This window comes from Propithecus coquereli, unplaced genomic scaffold, assembly GCF_000956105.1.
Source record: "Propithecus coquereli isolate 6110/MARCELLA unplaced genomic scaffold, Pcoq_1.0 Scaffold81, whole genome shotgun sequence".
NCBI classification, from domain to species: domain Eukaryota; kingdom Metazoa; phylum Chordata; class Mammalia; order Primates; family Indriidae; genus Propithecus; species Propithecus coquereli.
In genome coordinates, this window is record NW_012154285.1 from 6,096,423 (window position 1) to 6,118,714 (window position 22,292).

The following is a 22,292-nucleotide window of genomic DNA, read 5'->3' on the forward strand; positions in this document are numbered from 1 at the left end:
GGCACGTGTGTTTTTGCCGTACATTGTCCCCATGCGCATGTTCTCCGCGTATGCTAAAAATCCCACTGCACCTGACTTCTGGTGACTGCCTAGTATTCTGCCACACTGTGCCTCATGATTCACTTGACCAATCCCCAGCCGTTGGACACAGAGGTTGCCTCAGCGTTTTGCTTGTATAAATACTGATGCTGTGAACATCTGTGTCCCTCAAGTCGAGCCCTGACGATGGCCTGTCATCCTCCCCGCAGGTGAGCCCAAGAACTTGTCGGCCCCACTGGGCATCACCAACGGCACAGCCTGCGCCAGCACCTCGGAAGATGCCATCAAGAACATTCTGGAGCAAGCGCGCCGCGAGATGCAAGCGCAGCAGCAGGCCCTGCTGGAGATGGAGGCGGGTCCCCGCGGCCGCTCGGTGCCTCCCTCGCCCCCGGAGCGGCCCTCACTGGCGGCCGGGAGCCAGAACGGGGCCCCGGCCCACGTCAAGCAGGAGGACGGCGCGGGCAGCGGCGCTACGCAGACGCCCCTCACCGTCCTGTCCCCGGCCGCCTTCGTGCAGAGCATCATCCGCAAAGTCAAGTCCGAGATCGGCGACGCCGGCTACTTCGACCACCACTGGGCCTCGGACCGCGGCCTGCTCAGCCGCCCCTACGCCTCCGTGTCGCCCTCGCTGTCCTCCTCCTCCTCCGGCTACTCCGGCCAGCCCAACGGGCGCGCCTGGCCCCGCGGGGACGACGCCCCGGCGGCCCCCGAGGACGAGGCGGCGGGGGCCGAGGAGGAGCCCCCCAGGGCGGGCGAGCCCAAGGCCGAGGGCGGCGTCCCCGAGGCGGGCGCGCGGCTGGCCTACTACCCGGCCTACGTGCCGCGCACCCTGAAGCCCACCGTGCCGCCCCTGACGCCCGAGCAGTACGAGCTGTACATGTACCGCGAGGTGGACACGCTGGAGCTGACCCGCCAGGTCAAGGAGAAGCTGGCCAAGAACGGCATCTGCCAGCGCATCTTCGGGGAGAAGGTGAAGGCGGGCGCGGGCGCGGGCAGCCTCCGCAAGGAGACGTGCGCGGGACGGGACGCAGGATCCCAGCCCAGGCAGGGGCGCGCGTCCAGGAAGCCAGGCCCTTTCTCCTGTGTCTGGCTGTCCCCTGGCCCCGCGGGAAGGAGGGCCATGGCAAGGTGGCATTCAGTCCTGTGGTTGTTAAAAGTGAACAGCCACTTGCCGCGTCCTCCAGGGCCCTCTGCTCCTCCCACCATCCAGCCAGTAGACAGTCAAGGCTCAGCGCAGCCAGTGTCCCCAGCATGCCATGATGGGTTGGTGCCACTGCAGTGCCAGTTTTCACTGTCACCTCCACCCTTAGCAGGGGAACGGGCAAGGGGTGGGGAACACTCAGAGAAGGAAGTGACTTAAGTGGGAGGCATGGAAGGCTTCCTGGAGGAGGGAGCACTTAAGAGGACTTAAAGGCTAGGAAGGATTTTTACAACTCTGGATGCCAGGAAGGCCACCGGGCGTGTGGACACAGCACAGACACACACAGGCGCTTGGGGTATGAGGGACGGACGAAGGCAGTGTGGCCCCCAGGGAGGGCAGGGAGGACCAGCCCAGGGCGCCAGGGGCCTGCTCACCTACCCGGCCTGCCCCGCCTGTCCGCAGGTGCTGGGCCTGTCGCAGGGCAGCGTGAGCGACATGCTGTCCCGGCCGAAGCCGTGGAGCAAGCTGACGCAGAAGGGGCGCGAGCCCTTCATCCGCATGCAGCTGTGGCTGTCGGACCAGCTGGGCCAGGCCGTGGGGCAGCAGCCCAGCGCCGCCCAGGGTGAGTGCCTGGCTGGGAAAGGGTTCGCATCCTTCTTTCTTGTGTCGTATTTGAACTAAGTAATTTCATTATGGCGGGAAAATTCACCTAACATGAAACTTAGCTTTTTAGCCATTTTTAGAGTGTACAATTCAGTGGCATTTATTACATGCACAATACTGTGCAGCCGTCACCTCTGTCTGATTCCAGAATAGCTCGCCCACCCCAGAAAGCAACCCCCTGCCCCTTAAGCAGTCACGTCCCGTCCTCCTCGCCACGGCCCTGGCAGCTTCCGAACCCCCTTCCGTCCCTGTGCGTTTACTTACTCTGCGCATGTCACGCAAATGGAATCGCCAAGACATGGCCTTTTGTGTCTGGCTGCTTTCGTTGAACGTGTTTGAGGGCTTGTCCGGGTGGTAGCACGTGGCCAGTTTCATTCCCACCACAGAGGCTGGCGTTGGTGTTCCAGGCGCTTCCTCCTGAGCCTTCCGGGAATCCTCCAGCAGTTGAGGAAGCCCCTCCCTTTGCCTTCCCCCCATCTCTCTCTGCTTCTTCGTCCCACCCCTCTCTCCTTCCCTGTCTGTCTGTCACTCTCCGCCTCTCTCACTGTCTGTGTCCCCCTGCTCGCTCTGTCTCTGTCTCTGTCCTCTCTCTGCCTGGCCGCCCATCGGGTTTGCCTGGGACAGAGGCGTTTCCGAGTTGCTGGGGAACTGGGCCCTGCAGGTGGGCAGTGGGTGTGGACGGTTCACCACAAGCAGGCGCCTTCAAAGACCCTCGACTCCGAGACGCACGAAGCAGCCTCACTTTCCCAGGCTGGCCCAAGGCCGCCAGCTCTGCACCTCTGAGGGTGGGACATGTCCATGTCAGCTCCAGCGTCACACAGATGCCACCTACATGGGAGGATCAGCCCAGTTGGGGCAGGGAGTGGGGAGGGGACTGCAGAGTTCTGGGACCCCAGATGCGGGCTGCAGTCACACGGGTTGCGATGCTAGTACTCAGAACTTCAGGGCTTCACCGTGGACCTTTCAGGGGTACTCGGGTGCTGGCTGAAATGTGCTCACTTGACAGGAATCTGTCTAGCACTTCCTGCCTCGCCAGGCCCCGGTGACTAACACATGATCCTTGCCTTTGAGGGGCTCATGGTTGGTGGATGAAAGGACAGTGTTGGGTGTAAACAGACCTGAGTTCAAGTCTTGGCTTTGCCACTAGTTGCTGTGTGACCTTAGACATGTTGCCTAGCCTCTCTTAGCCTTGGTTTTATCATCTATAAAATGGGATGATAGCACTTACCTCTTAGAGGTGTTATAAGGCTCACTTGAGACCACAGGCATAAACACACAACACTCCACTGGGCGTGTACTAAGTGCTTAATAAAAGGAAGCTTTATTGTCATCATTGTCATCATCCTTGTCGTTCTTGTCATCTGGTAAGAAAGAAATCTGGTCCAAGCAAGGAATTACCGTGAAGTGTGACAATGTGTCAAGGTGCTGTTAACCCCAAAGTGCCCCTCAGGGGAGAGATACTGGGACTGGGTCTTGAAGGATACGTAGGAGTTCAAGGTTGGAAGGAAGGCCTTCAAGGTGGCAGACCAGCCAGAACAAGGACACGGGGGCTTAGAAGATCCTGGGCTGTGTGTTAGGGGGACTCCGCATGGCTCCAGTCCCGTGGTGTGGGCAGGGACAGGAGTCCAGAGCCTTAATAGCAGGGCGAGGAGGCAGGCGTTTCTGTGCAGGTGGGAGTGGCCTGGTCAGAGTGATCCGCTCGCCAGAAAGAACACACTGGGGGCTCCTCATGTCCCTTCCGGAAGCAAAGCCTCTGCTCCCTTCTCTTCTAGCCAGCGTACGTTTTTGTGTTTATTTTAACAAATTTCCAGCAGGTGGCAGGCAAATGCCTCAAGAACATGGCACCTTTTTCTAATTTGCCGGGATTAGAAGCAGCCAGTGCTGGGGGCTCCTAGACCACCCTCACCATGCTCTCCTGCCCGTCAGGGCACCCCGCGAGGCACGTCCCCTGCCCTGGCCAGTTTGTCAGGAGGCTCAGCTCCCACCGGTGGGTGACCGACGCCTCAGGAGGTGCAGATGTGCTGAGCACGTGGCCCCGACTTGGCTGTGACAGGCCTTCCCAAACCACGTGTGTCCACGCCAGGTGGCAGTGACCGCCTTCTCCTCCTCTTGTGGCCCACAGCCAGCCCCACGGAAGCGAGACCCTCACCGTCTCCACCCCCCAGCCCCACGGAGCCCGAGAAGAGCTCCCAGGAGCCCTTGAGCCTGTCGCTGGAAAGCAGCAAGGAGAACCAGCAGCCGGAGGGCCGTTCGCTGGGCGGGAAGGTGTACTCGGGCGGCCAGGCGACAGGGGGCATCCAGGAGATCGTGGCCATGTCGCCCGAGCTGGACACGTACTCCATCACCAAGAGGGTCAAGGAGGTCCTCACAGACAACAACCTAGGTACGGAGTGGCGGGAATCAGAAGTGCCCCTCCCACCTCGGTGGCTCCCACGTGCTTTGAAAACAGCGCCTGCGGTGAGACCCCAGGACGCCGTGGTGCAGCCCGGAGGTGCCGGTCAGCCCTGGCTCTGACCCGGGTCTGGGATGGGACAAAAAGGTGAATGCAGGTCTGGTCGGACCTGGAACTCAGCCTGTAGCTCTCGAAACTCCCTCCCAAAAGGACTTAGAGAACGCCAGTCACTGAGGCTTCAGCACAGTCCTCACCCGGAGCCGATGTCCCTGCCCTCCAGGGGTGTGGCCGAGAGACACGTGCTGGGCTCTTCCCCTTTGGGGTCACAGACTCCTCGGAGTCCTGGATGCAGGTTACGTCCCCCTCCCACAGGGATGCGAGTGAACCCCACACTATCCACTATAATTTCTCTTCTAAACATATGACCTATTCATTGTCCAAAAATACCAAATAGTAGAGGAGAAAAAAGTTTAAAAGTAAATAAATAAATAAATCTCCCCCCACTTCTCAGTCACATTCCAGTTTTCCATGTTCGTTTGGCACTTTCCAAACACACAGGAACACGCATACACCTAGTTTCCTCTCTTCTTTTTTCTACGTAGATGAAATCATACACCTACTGTCTCACAGCTTGCTTTTGAAAAGTGAACACTGCCTTCCTCATTAGAGTTATTGTATCGCCCACATTCTTTTTCACTGTTGTGAAGTGTTTCAGGCCATGGATGCAGCACAGTTGTTTGCCCAAGTGATGGGCATTTTGGTTGTTTCGGTTTCCTGCTGCCCCTGAAATTGTGCCCATATGCATCGCCGTGCCCTGGGCAGGGGTAGCTCTAGGATAAACCCCGGGCAGTGGACCTGCAGGATCAGAGGTTTTGCACGTTTAAAATTTTGATAGACTCTGTCAGATTATCCTCTAACATGGTGACACAAATTTGTATGCATAAAGTTTGCAGACAATTTCAAAGATCTTTTAGGAGTGAAGAGCCTCTTAAGTTGAAAAAAACACTTTGGTTGGTTGCTGCCTAATCCCGTCCCTACAATCTCTTTGGCAGACACGTGCCCTTCAGACCCGCACTGCTGTGGGCTCCCCCGTGTCTCCGGCCTTCCCTTCTCAGCGGAGAGAGCCCCTGGGCCTCCCCTGTGTTTCTGGCCTGTTCCTTGTCTCTCGGGGGCAGCTCTCTCCGCCCAGCCTGGGGTGACAGGTTGCGCTCCTCCCCCGCCCCAGGTCAGCGGCTGTTTGGGGAGAGCATCCTGGGCCTGACTCAGGGCTCCGTGTCTGACCTGCTGTCGCGGCCCAAACCCTGGCACAAGCTGAGCCTGAAGGGGCGGGAGCCCTTCGTCCGCATGCAGCTGTGGCTCAATGACCCCCATAACGTGGAGAAGCTGAGGGACATGAAGAAGCTGGAGAAGAAAGGTAAGACTTGGGCGGGGGCTGGGCCCCAGCACCAGGCACTCTGGGTCTGGCCTCAGATTCTCCCTTAGAACCGCATCTAGTTGTAACCCAAGTAAACCCAGGGCCCCAGTGGTCCAGGCCGTGCCTGATGTAGGACCGCGTGACATACTCAATCCCGAAGAACACTCTGACTGAAAGCCATTAAAGTAGTCGCTACATCTTCCACACCCCCGCAGCTCCAGAGTCTTCTGCCAGCCCCAGCTGCATGTTCCCCAGACTCTCTCTGTGCACCCTCTCCTCTGCCACTACCCCTGCGCCGTAGATCACCCGTCACCCACTACACAGATTCTACACAGCAAAGGACGGAACGGACCCAGCAAACAAGAACCCTCCCTCGTAGGGATGGGCAAGGAGATCGCATTTTCTTGCATCGTCTTACCTTATGTCCTGATAAAATGAGCCAGCATTGAGCACCTGCTGTGTGCCCAACCAGTCTCATGTGTGCATAAGGGATTCCGGTATCTTAAAAAGCCCAGAGCCCAATTGGGAGATAGGAATAGTTAAGTTGTCATCTGGGGCATGAAGGTAGCACATGTGAGGACTCAGGGGCAGCCAGACTGTGAGCAACACATGGGCTGGGCCATGGTTGGGCCACTGTCATCGGACAACTCTGCAGTTCAGAACTTGGCCTGCTGCTCCCTGGCTGTGTGACCTTGGGCAAGTTACTTCCCCTCTCTGTGCCTCCTCCTTTTTCATCTGAAAATAAGAGTCAATAGCATTTATCACAGAGCATTGCTGTGAGATTACATGAGACCCTAATAACTTCTTTCATTCTGATGTGGGCTTTTTTCACATCTTAATGATTTGGGGGACGAGGTGCATCATGCAGTTAACGGGTCTTTTAAATTAGCAGGAGGAGCGGACCCCAAAGATTGGGGGCATGGAGGGCTCTGGGTGGAACTGGCTGGGACTGGTGGCGGTGACGGTGGCCCACTCAGCCCTCCCTGCCTCCCCGCCCCAGCCTACCTGAAACGCCGCTACGGCCTCATCAGCACCGGCTCGGACAGCGAGTCCCCGGCCACCCGCTCCGAGTGCCCCAGCCCCTGCCTGCAGCCGCAGGACCTGAGCCTGCTGCAGATCAAGAAGCCGCGGGTGGTGCTGGCGCCCGAGGAGAAGGAGGCGCTGCGGAAGGCCTACCAGCTGGAGCCCTACCCCTCGCAGCAGACCATCGAGCTGCTGTCCTTCCAGCTCAACCTCAAGACCAACACCGTCATCAACTGGTTCCACAACTACAGGTGGGACCGCGGGGGCGCCTCTGGGGAGCGGGCGGAGTCTCGGCTGGACCCCCTTGCCCGCCCCGCGGCCCAGAGGGAGCCCCGCACGGCCTCTGGGGTGGGAGGCTGAGTCGCACACGAGTGTGTAGGGTTAGAACATAGGCCAGGCGGGGACAAATCCCAGCCCCATCACCTGCAGCTGTGGGACCCTGGGAACGTCACTTCACTCCCTTGAGCCTCAGTCTTCTAACCTATAAAATGGGGACGATCACGCGATCTGCTTCATAGAGTTTCCAGAGGATTTTCGGAACTCACTCATTTACGCGAACTCCCTGGCACGTAGTGCGTGGTGGGTGTCGATGTTACTGCTGTTGTGACTTTTACTATTATCATTTCGCCCAGCTTGCCCGGAGTCTGCCTCTGTGAAGGGACAGGGAGTGAAGGGTGTCTGGGGCACAGGCCTGAGGAACTGCCCACTGAGCCTCAGGCCACTCCCGAGGCCAGAGGACCCCCCTTTCTCCCCGGGCTCCCCCCACCTCAAGGAGTGGGTGATTCTGCCTCTGTGGCTGCCTGTCCCCATGGCTGTCCCCACTTGCCAGGCCGAGTCGGCTGGGCTTTCTGGGCGTTTAGTCCCAGGGCTGGTTCTGCAGAGACTGCAGAGGGGCTCCCTGAGGTCCGGCTGAGGAGACCCCTGTGCACAAGGCTTGATGGGGGAAATCGTGGGGCCATCTCTGAGGTGCCCCCACACCCAGCTTCCTGAGCAGGAAACACCTCTGCTGCCCATGTGGTACCAGAGAGGAGAGTCCACCCGTCCATTCCGGGGGCAGAGAGAAGGTCCCTTGATCCCCAAGGGAGAGGGAGGAAAGAGATCAGTGGGCGGCATACCCGGAATCTCCTTTCTCCCCAGCCTGGGTGTCGGCATCACACAGACCCGAGTTCAAGTCCCACTCAGTTGTGTGGCCTCAGGCAAGTAATTTTACTTCCCCGAGTCTCATCCTTATTTTACAGACAAGACACCTGACACCTATCCCACAACACTTGATTATGGGCCAAATGAAATAATTTTGGCCGCCTGGCTCAGAACAGAGCCTGCCAGAGAGCCAGTGACATGGGTCCTTAAAGCCCTCTCACCTCCTTCCCTCCCTGGGGGATACGAGGACATCTTCTCTCTAATTCCACATAGGAACTGAGCGCTCCATTATTAACCAACATGTTCATTCAACAGACATTTCTGATGAATGCACAGTGAGCCAGGGTCTGGCGATACAGGGATTCGAAGCCACCAGCCCTGCCCTTAAGGAGCTTACAGTCACGAACCAGATCGTTTCACTATAACCTAATGGATGCTGTAAAACAGGAAGGAGCAAGGAGCCAAGGGAAAAGGGAATTCTGCCTGGGGAAGACTTTACAGAAGAGGTGGCATTTGAGTTGGGTTTTAAAGGATGAATAGGAGTTTGCACCAAGGAGCAGAGAGAATTCCATTCTCAAAAGAAACAACTCTCCGAGAGTTGCAACTACAGAAAATATCATTTCACTTGGTAAATGTTTTTTGAGCATGTCCTCTGTACCAGGCACCACAGAGAACAAGACAAAGTCCCTGCCTTTAGCATTTCTTACAGACCAGCAGGTACTCATATTACTGTATTATTTTTTTTTCACATCAGACGGGCAACGTGCCGACGTCGTAACAAGGTTTGAGGGAGGCACATCTCGCACATGCACGTGAAAACCCGGTCATGATGCTTATGAACTACAAGAGGATCACTAGTATTACTCCATTATTACAGACTGCAGTGAGCTCTAGCAAAGGTGGACAACAGGATGTTTTGAGGAAAAATTATCAGAGAGGCCCTGCTTTAGATTTGGGACACAGGAATTGAAAAAGACTAATTTATTCTAAAGTATGAATGACTGTTAGCCTCATATTTATATAATACTTGATCTATAGTTTGGAAGTTCTAACGATGGACCTTCAGGCATTGAGCCATCCTAAAGCCACTCAAATCCCACCTCAGGGGAAACACAGGGTGCCCCCATGGTCCCAGCCGCTCTTCCTTCCGCAGGAGGATAAGGGGGATGCAGGAATCTCCTGGAGGTGGGCAAGGCCACCTTTGCGGAGGGACTGAGGATTGAGCGAGGAGGGTGGACCAGCTGATCCCTCAGCATCCCTTCGGGCCCAGGATCCTGGGATAGGACCCCACCCCACCTGAGCAGGGCGGCAGGAGGCGCAGGAGAGGATGACCCAGACTGCTGGGGGCAGAGCCCGGCTCCGCTACTTGCTGGCGCTGTGACCACGGCAGTCGCTGCGCCTCTCTGAACCCCGCCTCCTTTACGAATGCACAGCAGACGAGCATCCCTCGTGAGGCCACTGCGAAAAATAAATGAACTAAACTGTGAAGAGTCTAGCCCAGGGTCCGACACGTGATAAGCACCCATTATTACGTTTGTAACTGTAATTCGTAATTAGTGTGACAGATTAATAAAATATAATTTATTATTAACACGAACGGGCAGAGAGCTAAGTATTGAAGGTGCTGAGGAGGACCCTGTCGCTCTGTGACCTCGGACAAGTCACTTCAAATCTCCGGACCTCATTTGCTGTAGGAAAATAATTAACAGGGTTAGACCCATTCCTGGCTCATCTTGCTCTAAAATGTAACTTATAGGCCTGAGTTTCCCTCTGACAGCAGGGAGGCCATTGAAGTTAAGACGGAGTGGGTTCTGGGAATTTGGGGTACCCAGGCTCTGGTCCCAGCTCTGCCCCTCTGTGCTGTAGTAACCTGGGCAGGTCATGCCCCCATGCCTCTGTTTCCCCATCTGGGCTGATGTCTGAGAGTCCCTCCAGGAAAGAAGCAGAGAGTTGTTGCCACAAAATAAATGAGGGTTTGACTTTGAGAAATGTTCTAGAATGGTGCTGTCCATTAAAAATATAACACAAGCCACATGTGATTTTAAATTTCTTAGTAGCCACATCAAAAAATAAATTAAAAAAAACAGATGTCATATTAGTATATGTTATTTAGCCCAATATATCCAAATATGACCACTTCAACGTGTGATCAATATAAAAATATTATTAACACGATCTTTTACTTTTTTTTATTGAGCCTAAGATCCGGTGTGCGTTGTGCCCTCGCAGCACATCTCCTTTTGGACTGGCCACATTTCCAGTGCTCAGGAGCCACGTGTGGCCAGTGGCTGCTGTGCTGGATAGCACAGGTCTAGACCATGAGCTTTGGAATCCAATAGCCCTGAGTTCAAGTCTGCTAGTTACTGGCTGTGTGACCTGGGACAAGTCACTTAACATCTCTGAGCCTTGTTTCCTCCCCTGTGAAGTGAGCATGATAATGGCACCCACCATGTAGGGCTGTCTAGAGGACTTAGTAAGATGGTGCAGGTTAGAGGTTTAGCGCCTGGTGAGCCCCAGGGCAGTGTGTGGGGCCAAAATGCCGCTCGTGGTGATTGAGTCTAGGTCTAGCGGGGTCCCCTGTCCAGCCACAGGCTCACCGCCGTCTCTGCCTCAGGTCCCGGATGCGCCGGGAGATGTTGGTGGAGGGGACCCAGGACGAGCCAGACCTCGACCCAAGTGGGGGTCCTGGCATCCTGCCCCCAGGACTCTCCCACCCGGACCCCACCCCGCAGAGCCCCGACTCTGAGGCTGAGGACCAGAAGCCTACCGTGAAGGAGCTGGAGCTCCAGGAGCGCTCTGAGGAGAGCAGCACAGCCCTGACGGCGCAGGACCAGGACCAAGTGAGGATCAAGCAGGAGCAGACGGAGGAGGACGCCGAGGAGGAGGTGGGCGGCCAGCCCCAGGACTTAGGGGAGCCGGACAAAGGCCAAGGTCCCCCCAAAGAGGAGCATCCTGACCCTAAGAGTGATGACGGACTCCCAGAAGTGGCCCCCGGGCCCCTCCTTCCAGGCGGAACCACCCCAGACTGCCCGTCGCTGTATCACCCCCAGGAGAGTGAGGCCCGGGAGCGGCTTCACCCGGACCCTCTAAGTTTTAAGTCAGCCTCGGAGTCCTCACGCTGCAGCCTGGAGGTGTCACTGAACTCACCCTCGGCTGCCTCCTCGCCAGGCCTCATGATGTCTGTGTCACCCGTGCCCTCCTCCTCAGCCCCCATCTCCCCGTCCCCACCTGGCGCCCCCCCTGCCAAAGTGCCGAGTGCCAGCCCCACTGCTGACACAGCCGGGGCCCTGCACCCCAGCGCTAAGGTGAACCCCAACTTGCAGCGGCGGCACGAGAAGATGGCCAACCTGAACAGCATCATCTACCGACTAGAGAGGGCTGCCAATCGGGAGGAGGCACTGGAGTGGGAGTTCTGAAGGCGGGGGCAAGGGGCGAGGGACATACCCTGGTGACTGCCTTCTGTCGCTCACTCTCCAGACAGGGCGGGGTAAGGGAGGGAGGAGCTCAACCATCAAAATGTGGACAGCAGTGTTAGGCCGTTTACGTTTTTTGTTGTACTCCTACGAAGCTGTGAGTGAGCAGGTGGGTCCGATGCCGTCGCCTCCTCTTTTCAGCACCCCCTGCCCCAGGGAGCACCAGGAATCTGCCGCTTCTCCACCCTCACCCTTCCGCAGGAGGCAGAAGCAAAATACCGCCACATTTCACCTGAACACTCCGAACTCTTTTAGAAAAATAAATAAATATTTATAGACCTCTTTTAGATATTTTAATAAAGGATCCTTTGGAATTTATTTCCAGCTGATGCTCTTTTGATATTACAGAGAGTTATAAAATCAGGATGCTGTCACAACTGTTGCGAAGTATACACTGAAGTTGTGTCGTTTTTGCCACTAGATGAGATTAAAAGAAGACAATTGTTCAAAGCCATCACAAAACACTATAAGACTGACCAAAATTTAGATAACCTTTGAACCGCGGTTTTCCCCACTTCTGTCTGTGAGACACAGCGCGTGGCTGCTGCCCTTCCAGAGACCGTGCTGGAAAGAGAAAGTCCGAAAGACTCTAAACGAAAACCTCGATGCCGTTGAGGATGTGTTTCATTCTGCTGGTCTGTTTCGCAACCCTGATGACACAGAACGTCCCTCGCCGTTGTAAATGTTGTAGAGATGTGGGCTGCGGCCCGACCGTCCAGATGTAGCATGGTACATGATGACAAACTGCTTCCACCCCCTCTAGTCAGAAACCCGTGGGCCGTGGAGGTCGGACATCCATCTTGTCCGGCCGTAGACGAGTTTCCAGATCCTTTGGAAAAGCTGAGCACTGGGGGCAGGTGCTTGGAGAGTGGCGCTCGAGCCAGAGCCACTCCTTTCCCCAGCCTGAATCACGGCCACGCCCCAGGGAGTTTCCCTACAGGTATGAGCGTGGGTTTTTCCGGAGCAAGGTGGCCACCATCTTCCCCTCCTTACGTTCTCCAGACGTGACGGTGTTGCTCACGCCACAGACACTGAAGCTTAGCAACCAGCGCCAAAAAGTACGTTCATCAGACCAGAGACCCCGGCTCGCCCTCTCACCCCTCTCAAGCTGAGCCCGGCGCTGTTTCTGGAAGGCATCTGCGACTCGCAGCCCGCGCAGAGCCCCCAAAGGCCGAGATCGTCGCGGCACGTCCGCTGCAGCTCAGTCTCCAAGTCCGCCCTCCCGCGCGTGACCTGCCGGGGCTCAGGGCTCACCCCCAACTCAGAGGAGCCCTTCCTCCAGTGCCGATCGAGCTTTCCAGAACAGCCGCCATCTTGGCTGTGGACTCTTGCTCCCTCGTTTTTATCGTTTTCCCAAAACTCTCCGTGGGGAGGCTGACGGGGCGATTGCCCAGGATGAAGATGAGAAGGTCACCAGGGTCGGGGCCAGTCCCTGCCGGGAGGAGAGATGGCCAACGAGCATTTCGAAACCGCATGGGCAAAACCCAGCAACCAGAGGGGGACAGATAAGGACCGTTCCAGAAATGCCGACTGTCGAGCTCCCGGCCCGGGCTGCAGTCTCCTCGCGAACACTCACCACCACCACGACCCCCGAAGGAAAACCTCCTTCTCCACACCCAGGCTATGCATTGAAGAGTTTTCCACTGTACACATTTTTATCCAGATGAAGGTATTTTTATATTCTAACACGGAAACAGTGACCAATTTTCAGAGTAATCAAATCTGGAGCAAACGAAACATCTCCTTCTAGCCACCGCCATGCTGCAGTTGCGACGACCGTGGGAGAACACATCCCTTTTACTGCTGGAACCAACACGGCGTCGAACCCAGGCCCGCGCACACGCCGTCCCTAGAGAACTACGCTGGGCTTTGGTGTGATGGGATTTGACGCAGCACTTAGTATCGTCTCCTGAACACAGAAATCCTGTTGTACTTCAAGCCGGCGGGCCCGTGAACAACTTTGTCAGGTTCACGTCCTATAACGGTTTAAAAAAAAAAAGAAAAAAAAAACCCACACAAAACCGTTTCTATGAGAGATCGATGAACTTTGTTTAAAATTTTAAAAAAAAGGAACACGTTCTGTAAACGAGTCGCTAAATACAGAATTGTATAATAATTCGGGGTGTGCTGCTGCTTTGTTCTGGAGCTGGGGGTGCAGGGTGGGGGTCACATCTGGCCCTCAGGGGTGTTTCACAAAATGATATTTTTAAGAACTAGTTTCTAAATTATTTGCCAACATTAAAATATGGGGCATGTCACATAAAAATCACGATTATTGGCTCCTCTCGGAAATAGTAAGGTCTGGCCACGCCGGGCCCACATTCCAGTGTGACAGCTGCCAGCTGGGCAGTGGCTGCCTTTAGACGGGCGGGGCCCATGCCTGTGATTTGCATTGGTCCTCCCTGTGCCACCTGGGCCCTGCGGGCACCTGGGTTGGCAACTGTGTGTTGTGCCTGAGCTGCAGCAAAGAAAGACAGAAGGATTGGAAGCTGGTTAGACTCTAAGGAGTCAAGATTGCACCGTGTCCCCAAATCTTTGGCCACAGGCCACAGCCCTAAGGCCAGCCAGGGTACAAACGGTGCCCACCTCCTCTTTCCTGATGGGAAAATGCCAAGAGGAGCTTCCTGGTGACCAATGTAGCATCACCCCTTTCCCAGTTCTATTTCCAGGGACTCAGTTTCCTCATCTGTAAAATGGGGGCATCACAGCAGCCAGCTCAGAAGGGCATTATGAAGGATGGTCGTGCCTGTAAAACGCTAAGAGTGCGGCACAGAATAGGAGCTCGGTAACTATTGTATGGTATGTAAGTAGGGGTGGGTTCTTCCAACCCATGGTGGTGAGTTGCCCTGTGCATCAGGCTCAGGAGGGGGTTTTTGTGACCAATAATGTCAAGAGAGTCCCTGGCACTCTTGCGGCACTAACATTACTCACCCATGAGCCAAAGCCGCGTGGCCTCCCAAGACAGACCTTTCCCCTTGTCTGGAAATCTTCCGGTCCATCCGGTTTTTCCACGTGTCCTTGCAGTGGGAATTAAACAATTACCCGCCCCCCCCACCCCACCCCCGTTAGGATAACTAGTTGCCCCAAGCCCAGTAGGATGGCCCCCTGGGGGTAGTGGCCGGTAAGGGCCAAAGTCTCCATCAACCTGGAGCCCTGAGCCAGCCCACGAAGGGTGACATTTCAGGCAGGCTGGCCTGTCCTCAGAGTCAGGGAAGGGCAGGAGGGTAGTAGCCAGTGCCCAAATCACTCCCTGCCTCAGTTTCCCCGGCTGTGAAGTGGGGGCGATAGTAATGACACCTTCCTCCCAAGGCAGCTGTAAAGATTTGCATTAAGTAAAGCCAAGGACTGGCCCTTTGACCGTTGGTTTACAGCTCTTGAGAAGGTCAGAGGTCGGAAAGCCCCAGGACGTGGCCCCCCCGGGGCACATGGGGGCAGGAACGGAATCCGGCACCTAGAAGCCACCTGAGAACCTGAGGCAGCAGCCGCCCCGTGGCTCTGGGTCATCGGCTCTGGTGCTGACATCGCACCTGCAGTCACTGCCCTCGAGCAACAATGCAGCAAAAACACAGCAATGTGGGATTGCGAATGGGGGCGAGAAGGACAGGAAGGCCTTCCAGGAGGAGGCGGGTTTGGATCAAGAGGCAACTATTCATCCAGCTAATAAGCACTTACTGAGTACCTACTGTGTGCTCGGTGCTTTGATGGAGGAAACACAGGGGCCAGGAGAGCACAGGCAGAGGGGTCCTGGAAGGCTTCCTGGGGGAGGAGGCATCTCAGCGGACACCCGAAGGCTGCTGAGAGAAAAGAGAAGCAGAGGAGGAATGCAGAGAAAGCAGGCAAGAGGTGAGACTGGGTAAGAACTTGGGGTGGGTTGGGGGGAGTCCAAAGGAGACCGGAAGCTGAGGTAGGAGGCAGAGAGGCCTTAAGAGGAACAGGGGCCAGATCGTGACACCCCTTGGGGCATGGCAGGAAATAGGCCTTTCTCCTGAGGGCACTGGAGAGCCATGGAGGGTGTGAGGCAGGAGGTGGCTGTGTCCAGACTTACATTTTTAGGAGGCTGGGAGGTTCCATCTGCCTGGGGAGATGGTGGGGCTGCAGGTGGGGCAGGGCCCACTGCACTGCAGCCCTGAGCCGCAGGCCTCTGCACCCCTGCCCCTTGCTTCCCAGCCTGCCCTCCTCTTCCTCCTGGTTTAGCTCCTCCTGCTGAGCCAGCAGCCCCACATCCCATCAGCTCCTGGGGAATGAACAAAACCAAACCTTCCCTGGCTGACTGGCCCCTCTGGGGGTGGGGCAGGCTTATTCCAGAGGCCAAGTCACCAGATTGCGTTGCCATGGAAACCCAAGCGCAAGGGGTCTGGGGCTGGGAACACCCCCGGACAGGCTGGGTGACCTTAGCCAAGGTGACTCCTCACTCCAGGTCGATGAGAGGGATAAGGTTTCTCTGGCCTCCTAGGGCGTGGGTGCCAGAGCACTGGCTTTGAACTCAGCCACCCAGATTCGAATCTCCGCTATCGGGTAATCCTAGGGCCCTGCGAGGAGACTCAGTTTCCTTATCTGTAGAGGGACAGGATCAGAATAGTAGCCACTAGTATCAGTCGCCTATTGCCACCAAACAAATGACACCAAACTGAGCGGCTTACAGTTATAAACCCTTCCCTCTCGCAGTCTGTGAGTCGGGGAGCTGGGGGGCTTCACTGGATCGTTCCGGCTGGTGGGTCTCTCGGAGGTGGCAGGTAAGCCGTCAGCCAGGGCTCCAGTCACTGGAAGGCTGTTCTGGGACTGCAGGACCCGCGTCCAAGAAGGCGCACTCCTGCGGCCTGCAAGGCAGTGTTGGCTGTGGGTTGGGGACTTCAGTTCCTCTCCACGCGGGGCCGTCCCTGGGGCTGCTCGAGTGTCCTCCCAGCACAGCAGCTGCTTCCCCAGGAGCAGCCACGGCAGAGGCTGCAGTGTCTTCTGTGACCTAGATTGGGAAGCCCCATGGTCACAGCCACGGGATCCTGTTGGCCACACAGGCCACCGTGATTCAGTGTGGGAGGGGACCAGGAGTCAGGGCTCACGGGAGCCATCTCAGAGGCTGCGGCACACTGCCACATGCCTTTCTTCGAAGAGTAAACGAGCGCTTCTTCAGCTGTGTCCCAAACACCCTCGCGTCCTGCTCGGAACGCAGCTTCCTGGGCCCTGTCCCCACTTACCCAGAATTCCGGGAGCCAGAGCCCAGGAATCTGTATTTTTAAGTGCCCAGGTGACTCAGATGCAAACGAAGACATCACAGGTCTCCAGCAACGGGAGGCAGTTCTAACCCCTTCGGTGTTCTCTGGCCACCCGGGCGTGCTGGTCCCTGGGAAGGACCCTGGCAAACGGAAGAGGCTAAGAGAAGAGGAGACAGAGCAGGTGTCCGCCGGGTGTCTCATCACAGCCAGGACTGTTGGGTTGAAAGAAATTGTTCGTCACTTAACTGTGCAGACGGTTTGTTGGGAGGACCCAGGGGAGATCTTGGGAGACCCAAAGGCAGAAGGTCAGCCAGGCTTCGGGGTCCTGCGTGGTCTAATCTGATCTGCTTCGCTCTCGCGAAGGCCTGGTGGTTTCTCTCCCCGACATCATGGCCGTCTGGAACGGCCGCTCCTCCGTCAGGTCTTCAGTTTAGCGCCCTCTGGTACCCGAGCCTCTGTCCCCGCAGTTCCACATTCCCAGGACCCCGATTGGCTCAGCTTGTGTCTCGGGACGGGAGGAATTGGGTGAGCGAGAGAGGGGCGGGGATGACGACGGCTCCTCTGTGCCAGGCCCTGGGGGCACATGGGAGGCAGACTGCAGTCTAGCGGCCGGGAGCCCTGCCTGGGATCTCAGCCCCACGAGCAGAGGCGCAGTGACAGCCGTGGCCCTGGCGCCGGGCGAGAGCAGCTCCACTCGTAGCCCCAAGCGCAGGGAGGGGAGGGGCGGCCAGCCCCTGTCAGGAGGGCAAGCTTTCTGCAACCCTCAGGAGGAAACAGCTCATGGGCTCACCTTTTAAAATGTACTGTTACTGTAGTAAAACATACGTACCATAAAACTTAGCGTCCCAACCATCTTCAAGTGCGCAGTCCGGTGGCACTAAGCACGTTCACAACGTTGTGCAGCCGCCACCACCACCATCTCCAGAACGCTTCATCTTGTAAACTAGACTCTGTGCCCGTTAAACACTAACTCCCCACTTCCCTCCCCCAGCCCCTGGCACCCACAATGCTACTTTTTGTCCCTATGAATATGACTACACTTGGGACCTCAAGTAAGTGGAATTACAGTATTTGTCCTTTCGTGCCTGGCTTTTTTCCCTTAGCATGATGTCCTCAAGGTTCATCCATGTTGTAGCGTGCGTCAGAATTTCCTCCCTTTTTTTTTTATTTTAGTTTTTTGTAGAAACGGGGTCTTACCATGTTGTCCAGGCTGATCTTGAACTCCTGGCCTCAAGCAGTCTTCCCACCTCAGCCTCCCTAAGGTCTGGGATCACAGGCATGAGCCACCGCACCCAGCCTCCTTCCTTTTTAAGGATGAATAATATCCCATTGCTGGATAGACCCCATTTTGATTGTCCATTCATTCACTGGCGGGCACTTGGCTACGTCCACGTTTTGCTATTATGAATAATGCTGCTGTGAACATCGTTGTACCAACATCTCTTCGAGACCCTGCCTCTGATTCTTTTGGACGTACACCCAGAAGTGGAATTGCTGCATCAGGTGGTAATTCTGTTTTTAACTGTTTGAGGAACCGCCATACTGTTTTCCACAGTGGCCGTGCCATTTTACGTTCCCACCAACAGTGCACAGGGTTCCACTTTCTCCACATCCTCAGCAACACTTGTTATTTCTGTTCCTTTGACAGTAGCCGTTCTAAGGGGTATGAGGTGGTGTCTCACTGTAGCTTCGATCTGCATTTCGCTACTGGTTAGTGATGTCGAGCACTGTTTCATGAGCTGCTTTGCCATTTGTGTATCTTCTTTGGAGAAATGTCTGTTCAAGTCCTTTGCCCATTTTTTAATCAGGTTGTTCTGTTGTTGTGGAGTTTTAGGAGTTCTCTACATATTCTGCATATCAATCCCTTATCAGATTGCAAGTGATTTGCAAATATTTTCTCATAGGCCCGCCTTTTAGAAAGTCTTCATCAAAAAACACAAACCTACAGCTGGCCTTAAGCAGCTTATTATTTTACTACCTTGGAAGAGTGTCATTTTGGATGCTGAGATTTAAAGACTGGGAGAGGTGGCAGAGACTTTTTCATACCAAAGTTTGTATACGGTGTGGTAAGGTGATCTGGGGAGGGGTTGAGGACAGCTGGCACCAGATCTAGCCACAGAGTAGGGACAAAGCAGCCCCATTTAGGAACATACAAGGTGCAGGGCCATATGGGGACATGATATTCTTTCAATATTTGTTTACTCAGGAGAAATGGAAGGCTTTGAAAGGATGAGAAGCAGTGACTCCTTTGCTGTTCCAGGGACTCCTGTTCTAGCCCCAGCCTGCACCCCGCTGAGCCAACAACAGCCCTGTGGTTGGTTACCCAGGGCCGCCCTCAAGTGTGTGCCAAACTTGGCATAGGGCATTTTCTTTAGAGCAGCCTGCTTCATGATGGCAAGATGGCTGCCAGAGCTCCTGGCGTCAGACACAACTCCTCCTGCCCCCCTCCCCCGCCCCCAAGAGAGGAGAACAGTGAGAGAGCTCTTTACTGGGTCTCTTTTTAAAACAAGACCTTTCTACTCACATCTCATTGGCCAAAATTGGATCATACAGCCATTCTTTGGCAGCTAAAGTTTAGCCATTTCCTGCAAGCCTATAGCAGCATGACCGATTGAATTTGACTAATTACTCAGGGTGGATGGATGTTGGGCAACCAGCCATAAATTCTGGCCTGAGTGTCCCTTTTGAGGGTCTCACCCCCTACCCCAAGTGTCTTCTCAGAATATTCCTTCTGACCACTTATATACACCCCCTAGACGTGTGCCCTGACACCTCCCCGGGGTCAAGAGGAAACACCAACATGTTAGCAGGTGGATGCACGTTTGGTATTGACCGATTTTTCTCCCCCTCCGCCCTTCAGTTGGCTCGAAGGAAACATTACAGCAGGTAAGGGCACACTTATGACCCTCTCTCGGAGCTGTCTCTCTCCTGCTATTTCCCCCACTCTGTGCCCCATGCCCTGTGGTGGCTGCGGTCACAAATGCCACAGCAGCGCCCTGACTCAGCCACTTCCCCGGCCCCCATCTGTCAGCTGTGGTCCCATGAGAGATGGAAAGAATTACTCAGCACGTGCTGGATGCTCACAAGTGGCATGAGTCCCTGACCTTAATATTTTCCATTTCTTGAACGTGAGGACTGTAGGTGGCCCATGCTAAGCCACATCTTCCTAAATTGTGCATGATTTTTCCAGACTTGTGAGGGAGACCCAAGCTCCAAGTCCACATTAGGAAGACCTAGGACCTAGTCCCTCATGCTGGGCCACCTTGGGCCACCCCCTTCCCTTCTATAAACCCCCCATTAGCCCAGCAAACCGATCTGAGAGAGCAGATGGCGTCAGTGCTGCTACCATCCACCAGGTGCTCACGGCAGGCATTACTAATCAATCGCAGCATCTTTCTCTCTGAACATGTGTTGCTGCCAGAATTCCCCCAGGCTCCCAGGCAGCCTCCTTGACTGGTCAGTGAGGAAAGTCAGGTCCTGACTCTTCCATTTGCCATCCTGATCTGAATCACCACTAACTTCCCTCCCAACTCAGGTCTCAGCCACAGCTGACACTCAAGTCCTGTCTTTCCTCCCCCTTCTCTTGCTCTACAGAGGAACTAACTCTGTGTTCCATGTTCCCTCATGTCCCTCCCGAAGGCTCTGTCCTGCCACAGGACCCCCGAAGTTGACATTGCTGCTCTGGTGCTCTCCAGCTGTGTGGCCCTGGCAAATTTCACACCCTCTCTGAGCCTCAGTTTCCTCATCTGTGAAATGGGGCCAGGATCTGCCTGAAGAGGTTGTGAGAATATGCCTGTCAGAGCTATGGAGACCACACACTAGTCATGTCCCCATGGGGCCTGCCCCGGGCTCTGCCAGGCAAATCGATCGTGGATTTTGATGGGGGAAAAATGACACAACCAGCCAGTACTTGACACACTTTTGTTTATTTTAACTCTTGCATCCCACTCCCAGGCCACCTGACGTCTCTCCCCCGACCCAAGCCCGGAGGCAGCCTGACCTCATCTTGTGCTTTGGTAGGGGGACATCCCCCACCACTGTCCCCCAGGAGACCAGGGCCACTGTACCTTGAGAGTTTGTAAACCTGCACTAGGACTGGGGCTCTGGGCAGCTCCTAACACTCCTCTGGAGCCCATGGACGGCAGCCACCACCCCCACCCTCACCCCTCAAGATTCTGGAAGCTGGGGAAGGGGACCGTACCAAGACCCCAGAGGTACCTGCCAGAGGGAGAACCAGGTGAGATCCCCTCTGGAGGCACCGTGGCATCTCTGAGCTGTGCTTCTCCAGCCGAGGCTGCCCCTCTCCCCGGAGGCAGTGCCCACTGTCCCCCCAGCCAGTCCCAGAGCCAGGGCCCCCATCCCTTCCCACCAGCCAACAGGAAACAAAAGGAATGAAAACACCAAGCTTTGTTGCCAGAAAAAAATAAACCCTAGGTATTTAAAAATAAAATTCAAGCTGGAGCCCCAGCCCACTGAGCCAGCAGCGAGCTGGACAGGCCGTGATTGCGGACACGTCGCCCCCTGCCCTGCCATGTTCCCCAAACCCCAGAGTCCCCAAAGACAGAAGGGGCTGCGGGCTGAGTCTGTCACCAAGAGGCAGTCTCCAGGGAAATAAAGGTGGGGTGGAGGTGTCCTCAGGGCATCCCATGCAGGGCACTGAGGACTGTAAACATGACCCAGGCTTAGGGCCGGAGCCCTAAAGTTCTTCCTGGACGAGCAGTGGCACTGCGGTGAGCAGGGTGGTCCGGCTGTCAGCCTCGGGCCCGGTGAGGCCCGGATTCCCCCGAGCTGCTCAGAAGCGGGTGCTGCCTGGAGCTGGAGGGAGGGTGCCAACTCTGCAGCCGCTTTTCTCTGCCGCTGGGTCGGCACCTGGGCCCTTCCCAGGCAGTGAGTCAGCTGTGGCCTCCCCTCCCTGGACGAACCTGCTGGAGAGTCAGCTCAGGCCACGCTGCCCAGACCAGGACAGGAGGTCAGGCAGCTCCCAAGGGCCCCGCCCCAGGCCCCGGAGAGAAGAGCTGGCTCCCGGGGGGAAGGAGACCGAAGGAGACAGTCAAGTGTCGGGAGAGCCAGGTAAGGGCACAAAGACAGGGCCCGAGGCCAGAGAGCCACTGCCGTGCCAGGAGCACCACCTAACGCCTGGCATGGGGCCCAGGCGATCTCACCCTACCGGTCACATGTGAAAACCTGCACCTCCTTCCCCATTGGCAGCGCTCTGAGCTCCCTTCTGTACCTGCTGCTTCTGGAAGGCGGCAGGCTGGCCTGGGGCAAGGCCCAGGTGTGGTGTGCCATGGCCCAGCCCCTCTGTCCACGTGGAGGGCCGGCGCTGACCGGGCGTTTGCTTTTCAGGCGTGGACTGCCGTTGGGTCCAGTGACCGTCTGAGCTGCGGCCCGGCGAGGCCTGTTGCCAGCAAGAGGCCCCTGGTGGGCAGCTCAGGCCGGGCCCAGGGCTCGAGTTCTCCAGAAACCTCAAGCTTCCAGAGGCTCATGCACGGCCTGGATTCTGCTACCGCCAGGCACGACGGTCTCCTCAAGGCTGGGCCTTCTGAGTCACAGGGTCCTAACGGCCCCTCAGAATCCAGCACCTTCTCAGCACTTGAGTCCCGAGACCAGGCGCTCAGGGCCTGCAGGGCTGGCCTTGGCCACAGTGTCCCTAACCCAGCCCCCCAGTCTCTTCAGGGCTGGGCCTGCGTCCTGTAGAGCAGGAGCCTTGGTGACCTTGGGACCCGTCACCCCGTCAGGGCTGGGCCCGGCTGCTGAGCCACTGGGCGCGCAGAGCGCGGATCTCCTGGCCGTACCA

The 22,292-nt window shown here is 56.3% G+C and overlaps 2 protein-coding genes across 2 annotated transcripts in view; one reads left to right on the forward strand and one right to left on the reverse strand.

The window, feature by feature from the left end:
• Positions 1-13,401, forward strand: part of CUX2 (cut-like homeobox 2) — a 237,998-nt gene extending 224,597 nt beyond the window's left edge. The window contains exons 17-22 of the mRNA XM_012663576.1: positions 249-1,009; positions 1,643-1,802; positions 3,966-4,226; positions 5,461-5,649; positions 6,650-6,923; positions 10,427-13,401. Of these exons, the coding sequence (XP_012519030.1) occupies positions 249-1,009; positions 1,643-1,802; positions 3,966-4,226; positions 5,461-5,649; positions 6,650-6,923; positions 10,427-11,228 (2,447 nt within the window). The 3' untranslated portion in view covers positions 11,229-13,401. The remainder of the gene's footprint in view (positions 1-248; positions 1,010-1,642; positions 1,803-3,965; positions 4,227-5,460; positions 5,650-6,649; positions 6,924-10,426) is intronic.
• Positions 13,402-21,191: 7,790 nt separating this feature from the next.
• FAM109A (family with sequence similarity 109, member A) overlaps positions 21,192-22,292 on the reverse strand; it is a 5,577-nt gene continuing 4,476 nt past the window's right edge. The window contains exon 5 of the mRNA XM_012663416.1: positions 21,192-21,283. Within this exon, the coding sequence (XP_012518870.1) occupies positions 21,192-21,283 (92 nt within the window). The remainder of the gene's footprint in view (positions 21,284-22,292) is intronic.